The 8,037-nt window shown below is 34.6% G+C and overlaps 1 protein-coding gene across 1 annotated transcript; it reads left to right on the top strand.

The window, feature by feature from the left end:
- Positions 1-1,389: 1,389 nt before the first annotated feature.
- Positions 1,390-3,720, top strand: LOC100169171 (cuticular protein-like). The gene is given in 3 exon segments (NM_001162838.1): positions 1,390-1,483; positions 2,468-2,613; positions 2,927-3,720. Coding segments are annotated over 3 exon segments (465 nt in total). The 5' UTR covers positions 1,390-1,471; the 3' UTR covers positions 3,234-3,720.
- The last annotated feature ends 4,317 nt before the right edge of the window (positions 3,721-8,037 follow it).

Below are 8,037 nucleotides of genomic sequence, written 5' to 3'. Positions count from 1 at the left end.
CCTGACACTATATGATAAATGATCGAATTCTTATGCTCTTTTTACGTATATTGCAGCGTATACTTGTCTCGGTTACTGAACCGCTTGATCGTCTATACATTATGCTGCAGAGGACAACGATAGGTATACTTACTGTGGTGTTTCGCGGGTATGATATAATAATATCGTCATCGTATATAATAATATTGTGGACTGACAAAAAAGAGACATAAAAAAAATTGAGTGAAAACAAAATATGGAAAATAAATGTTGACGCATAGTATTGAAAAGTACTAACCATCGTATATAATATATTATATTTTACAGTATAACGTCACGGAAAAGAATAAGACCGCGATAGTATCATATATGGGTAGTGCACTAAAAAAAAAAAACCATAATAAATACTTAGTGGAGAAAAAAATCGAAAATTGACAATATAATATTAATATTTTATTTATTATACGTCTTCTCGTCGTCCCATATAAAAAATAATTCGTATTGCGTCTTTGCGGGTACGTCGGATATATTGTAAAAAATAGAAAATCAGCGTACGACTTAGCGGGACGTAGGTACATACACGTATGCACTGTTTCGACCGGCCGGTCGGTTGTGCCAAAGAGCTCCGGATACCGCGACCGTGCAACAGGTATCACCGCCGCCGTCGTGAATATATAACACACCAGAGATGACGACGACGACGATGACGATGATGACGATGATGACGACGAGTAGTAATAGTAACTTGTAGTAATAATAGCCGACACGTATGTACGAAAACGGCGGCTGCGCCAAGAAGAGTCGTCGCCGCCGCCTCTCGACCGGTCATCTCCATCCGTCATACGCGACCAATGGTTATAGGTAGGTACCATCATCGACGCCGCCGCCGTCGTGATATAGTTGCGCAACACTTAGCGCGCGGCCCACGCTCGGGTTATGATATTTCTTTTTCTTATTCCATTATTATTATTTCATCCTTAAGGTCACCGGGCGGCCCCTCCTCGGCGACGCTTCGGGTTATCGCACGCGCGCGCGTAAAATCCGACACCATCCCGCGCTCGACCTCATGCTCATCATCCTCCCGCCACCGACCGCGTGAATTCGAAGGGGAAAGATATCGGCGGCGGCGGCTGCAGTGGTCGTCTCCGTTTTTTGTCTTTCCCCTTTTTTCTCATTTCTCATTCGTGTTGCGGTTCCTGTTTTCTCTCTCACACTCATCACCACAGCCACACACGCTCACTACTCACACACCACTCTCTCTCTACATATCTCTCACTCGCTCTCGTCTCTGGACGTACACCGTGTATGCGTTTTTGATCTAGTGCGATACCTGCACCGTTTTTTTATCCAGTCGCATCGCGCCGGGGTGGGGAATTCGAGTATTTAACGGTTTACCGACAGCCAACAGACAATTGTGTGCACTCTCAAGTCCATCCGACAACAGTTCACTTTACTCATCCAGACAACCGTCAACAAAATCCAAAAAACCACAATGTTCTTCTCCGTGAGTATATCTATTATAATATTATTACCTACATATAATATGGTTTTAATTTTTTCACACATATTATATTTTATACTATAAATTACTTACATATTATACGCTTTTAAACCCGCCGCAGTTCGAACGCGAAAAACGTCGTTCTTTTTACGTTTTCAACGGTCGGTTTTTTATCTCGTGTTAATATACATCTACTTGAACATCATTTTATTATATCTAAATAAATACGCAGCGAACATGTGAGGCCGACCGTGGTTGTTTCATCCGGGAATCGTGTTTTTCGCTCGTACCTCATCGGATTACTACATTCGCGGACATATATTATTATGCGACGTGATTCGAACTATAATAATATTATATTACAATCTACAACATCGGTGGTGCAGTTGCGACGCAAAAGTTGTGCGGGTGAATAAAACACTGCGAGCTTAAAAAAAATAATAATAATATTGTGCCGTGACGATGCGTTTTTTACGGGCCACGCGGTGGCCAACAATAATAATACAAAAATTTAAAATATAATAAAAGCTTATTATAATCGTATATTATATAATATCGAGCCGAGCTGCACGATCGCACCGGGAAAAAGAGTTTCACGTAACGCACAACACTTCAGCGCATCCACTTGTAATAATATTATTACTACCGAGTAATGCCTACGATTTCCTTTTGATGTACGCACAAGACGTATAACCGTCGCTTTTAATCATTATTTTGAACACCGCGTTCGACGTGAAGCACCAGCCACGGTGACTCGTATACATTATTGTGATTACGGCCAACATCCAAAATATTCTTAATCTGTACTTAGCATAATATACCTATACTTCAGCGGAGTATCGTACCGTCTATTATATTATTAGAACACGCAATAGATGTGTATGATTACAGTGTTTTCCAATCCCATAGTAATATGCCTACGTATTAGCTCACGACTACAAGATAAATTTTTATTGTCCACTTAAATATCGATGTTTTATATTACAGGCTGCATTTGTCGTTTTGGCTTCGGCCTGCGCTGTCTTCGGTGCACCACAAGGTGCCTACTACGCCCCGTCCGCCGCCGCCACAACCCCCATCCCGATCATCGCCCAGACACAAGAACTCAACCTCGATGGATCTTACCAATACAGGTGAGTGTCTATTGTACCAGTCATACGTATACATTGTTACTTGGTACACGCAATAGTATAGAATGGAAATCGCGATATATATAATATTGTATTGTATTCTTTTGCCTCTAAGGAACACTAAGAAAAACGAACAATTACAATATGTAATCGACGAACGTCTTATACCTACATACAAAATATATACAATTATTATATTATCGTCGCCGTTATTATCATAATAACTCTTTAATAATTGTTACTTATACTATAATATTATTATAATATAAAACATCAATGACGACACGTGCCCGTTTGCTTTTCCCATTGTTCGCAGCTACCAGACCGGAAACGGAATCTCAGCCGGCGAATCCGGATACCTGAAGAACCCAGGCACCGAGGCCGAGGGACAAGTTGCCCAAGGGTACTACCTGTACACCGGCCCAGACGGCGTTGTCTACCAAGTAGAATACTTCGCAGACGCTGACAACGGTTTCGTCGCCAAGGGAGCACATTTGCCCACACCACCACCACTCCCAGAGGCGTTGGTCCGTGCCAACGAACTTGCCTACAAGAACGCCGCCGCCGATGCCGGTCAATACGACGAGAGGGGTTTCCCGATCAACACCGCCAAACGGTATTAGATGAAATATATATTATGACGAAATCAACGAATCCAACAACTGCCGGACGTTTATTTGTGTAAGCATCAAATAATCGAACATCCACCACTTCTTCCTTCCCTCGTCTTGAAAAAGAACAAGAAAAATAAAAGAAAAAAAATTCTACAATTCGGTTCGGTTCATCGTTCTGATGATTGGTTTTTATTCAAATTGTATTTTGATCAAAAACCCGAAATTCGGACTCAATTGAACTTTTTTTTTTCTTTTGGTTTCCTTTTCCTTCTTTTTTTTATCTTTCCCGACGAACGCTATAAAGAAATGTCTCTCATAGTTGACGTTTCCGTCGTCACTTCTTTATGTATGTACTCGTTTGACGCATATAGGTGAACGATGTATATCACAGCCTATATGTATGCCCAAACGAACATATTATTTTTGTTTACCATGTGTAATATGTATGTCATTATGTAGAGTTTAAGTTTGAAATAAAAACAATTTGTACAACAAATGGAACGTTTTGAATTTATTTATTAAAGTCTTAACCTTTATTGTGTATACCTAATACACAACATATTATGTATTATTATTCCACAATAATAACAACACACAACGACTAAAAAATGTCAATATCAGATAAAAAAATCTGCAAACGATTACAAGACCATCTTCTAACGTAATGGTCTATAATCCTTGGCAGTGCTCTTTGGATTCTCAATCTAAAACCAGAAAAACCGGGCGATTCACAATCGCAGACATAATAATATAATGGCTGAAAAAATGCGTGTTCTTCGTTTCATGGGAATTATCCAAGAATTGACACATTTTTCCGTAATCAAAACTGGTTTTTGGTGTTATACCAGAAATGTTAAAAAAACTTTACTAATCGAAAAACACATTATTTAATAGTGGATTTCACAATAAATTACATCAGCCAAAAAAATAAAAGATGGTATAATGATGATACCGATTTCACTTGAAGTTTGCCTTGGATACGAAATTTTATAGTTGCAATATAAGTATCACTCAAACAAAGGAACCATTAGTTATTTTTTAAATGTTAATACGCACTAAAAAACATTTTATGATACTACATGGATCCTGGGTACCTGCCAATGCCCAATAGTTTTAAAGTTTTATTAGTCACGAAAAATCATTCTAAATAATATATAATATGTTTAAATATATAAATTTCATTTGATGCCTACGAAATTTAAATAATTTTACATTTTTAGAACATACACCGAATGGTTGATTGTAAATGATTTTTTTAAGACTTATGTTGATATTATAATTCTATTTGTGCTATATCTATTTTTATTGAAATAATTTAAAATGTGCTTTTTGGTTCAAAGTTCATAAGTAATAAATAACAATATATATGAAAACAATAAACTATGAAATTAAGGACCGATTTAGACCTATTATAGGTAGATTTAAAGTAGAAGTATAAAAAATCTAACAAAGGGGTTGATTAGCAGACTTAAGTGCGCATAACAATTAATAAACAACAGTGTATTATTGATAAAATTAGTATACGATACACAAATACAATCAGACCAATAATTAATAACTAATATAAGGTATTCTACAAAATCATAAATGTCTATATTGTTAAAACTTCATTGTGTAACATTGTAAGTCTGTAGCCTGATTTGGGAGGGAGGTAAATAATAGATGTACAAACTACAAAATATGATGTACCTGTCTTACCTAAATTATATACCTACCTATTTATATAATTGCATAGTAAGTAGTAACTTATAATACTTTAAATACAAATTCTAAGTCTACAGAAATCCAAATTTCCGATCTATAACATTAATTACGATATCTTGCGAATATTTGGGCGAACTTTATATCTTTATTGCAATATACTTATAACGCGTCATTCGATTTTTAAATAATGTGTCGAGGTTATTATGTATTCCGCGTAAATATTAAAACTACCGAGCAGTTTAGCAGTACCTATGTGTTATTTAGCGACATATAAATTATTATAATAAATTAGGCATTACATAATTTTATAATAAATTAAAATTGTTGGCATTAATTACAATATTATAATATATTAATCAAATCTAAATAAATTTCAAAGTATAAACAAAAATAAATTTACAATATTTTCGAAACTTCTTGTTTTTATAAGCCACATATAGTAAATATTATAGTTAAATTATTGCTATAACTGATTATTAGTTTTTATAAAATAATGTTATATAAAAAATGTTGACAAGGTTAAAATATTATATTATACATATTATATAAAAAAGCAAATGATTTGAACTTTACGACTATGACATTATACAATCAATTTGCCTATCTAAAACGCCTGATTTAAGGTAATGTCAGAGCCCGCAGAAAACAAAATAATTTGATCTCCATTAAATATTATTATTTAATTTTATTAGTAGGTACGTCAAATAGTTAAAAATGTTAACTCAATATTTTTCACGGCTGATCAGATCAGCGGCCTATGAAATATGCATTTAAACGTTCGGCGTTCGCGACAATAAAATGTAGGCAACAACAAATCGTCTGTCCTCATACATTTTAAGACTTTTTGCGTACTTAAATGGCTATATATCATATACGTATGATGTATAAGAAATTATTAACAATATAATAACCGCAGTTATGGCCAATGGAAATCGAGTCCTATCGCATCGTTCGGCAAATAGGTACCTATAGGTATAATACACTAATATATTACACTCTTTTTTTTTTCACCGATCCTTGCCAGTTTAATTTATAATGGATTAAAAAAAAACTTTATGTCTTCTTTCCTATACACCTAGCGGCCAAGGCCGCCGACTGCAAGTCTGTGCCAAGTGTATATATATAGGCACTTACTTACATAAAACATGCAACGGTTAGATTAGGTGGTTATAGGGCGCAGAGCGTGTGGAATTCATTGGACGTCATTATTCGGACACGGCAGCCACTGCGGGAAACCGGTTGCGTCCTTATAAAATTATTTGTCTGTGCGTGTGTGCCATAGGTATATAGGCACCAAAGTATAAGATAAAATAAAATGCGATGTTAAACGGCTCAAGACAATAAAATGGCAATAGTTAAAACATGAATACATAATAATATGTGCGTGTCACGCACACACACATACTATACCTATAGTGATGCAGATTTTTATGAACAATTTTTTTTGTGAACATTTTCGAAAACTGGATTATTTTTCGTATTAATTTCTTATCAAATAAATCAAATTATATTTTATATACGGTGAAACTTCCATTAATAACGAACGTCCATAATTTAACAAAATTTTCAATTTATCGAAATATTTATGAGAACCAAATTTATTCAATGTTATTTATCGAAATTCTGTGTAATGCGAATTTTTTTATGCACGAGCCACTATACGGTCTACGAGGCTTCGTAATATGGAAATTTCACTGTATAAATACTAGCTGTCCCGCCCGGCGTTGCCCGTGACAAAGATTTATTTTTTTTTCATAAATATATTTGTAAAATAATGTTTACCTAATATGCGCATTATTTCTATACTAATTATTATAATATTTATGGTTATATGATATATACCAATGGGCAATGACAACCATTTAAATAAACAAAAAAATATTATTTTTTCGTGAGCTGTAAAAAAAAATTATATCTGAGCTACCTAGTTACCCTTTATATAAAGTGGTTGAAAAAATAATTTATAAACACCCTCCGAATCTCAAGAAATCTATTTATATAACTTTTACTGAAAATGATCCATCATGCAGTTTTGAGTCAATTAATTTAGGATAAACCAACATCTACTTATTTTTAGCCATAAAACCACGACCACCCCCATCGGCTATACATAATATGCAAACATTTTCGGAGTCCTAACTTAAGGCCTCTAGCTTTAAATGCGGGGCTACTGGATGAAATCATATTCACCCCCCCCCCCCCCTATGACAAAAATCTAATTAAGCCACTGCCATATATAGGTGTATCATGGTTTTAGTGTATCACAATTTACGAGCATATCGGCGTCGATGTAAGTCTATTTGAGAACTAATTCGACCGAGATGGACAATTCACCTCTGGCACTTTGTATAAATCAAACGGTGTTCAAGGTATACACACTAAATTTTCCTAATATCTTTAAAAAATTTGAAATTTTCACAAAATCGGTTGAATAGTTTTTGAGTATAATATAATTGACACACATTCAAATCTCATATTTGTTTTAACTTTTTAACTTTTAAGATATAGTTTCTTTGTTCTAGGCCATAAAGGGATGAATTGAAGCATGCTTTTACTTCATCTATACCCGAGTAACTAATGGCAACCATTTGCATACCTACAAAATAGTACCAATGTCAACAAAAATATTTTTGATTTCATTGCAAATCTCAAAATCCTCGTAAGAACGCTATTAACAGTATAATAACACCCTCTAGACTGCACGTGTCAAGGAATCTATTGATATAAGTATACAACTTTTACCTCAAACAGTCAAGTACTCAAGTCGTTCAAAAGTTATCACACGCGAACACTAATAGAATATACACTCAACTAGTATATATATTATATTATAAAAATAGGAAAGCGAATGGCCGTCTATCTGCTGACATTTTAGAATTCCTAAAAAATAAAAACAGTTATCTTATAAAATGTACAAAAAAAAAAAAAATGTTCATCAAAGAAAGTTGAAAATTTGTCAGAAAATGTCTATGGAAAAAAAGCGGATAAGTGGATATCGCTCTGCTGTACAGTACCTAAGTAGGTTACAAGTGTATCAATGTATAATAAATTGTATATTATAACTGAAAAAAACATACGAGGATATTTCGGTCTTCGATTAAACGATAAA

Source organism: Acyrthosiphon pisum, chromosome A2 (genome assembly GCF_005508785.2).
Source record: "Acyrthosiphon pisum isolate AL4f chromosome A2, pea_aphid_22Mar2018_4r6ur, whole genome shotgun sequence".
Taxonomy (NCBI): domain Eukaryota; kingdom Metazoa; phylum Arthropoda; class Insecta; order Hemiptera; family Aphididae; genus Acyrthosiphon; species Acyrthosiphon pisum.
This window is presented reverse-complemented; position numbering and strand designations above follow the sequence as displayed.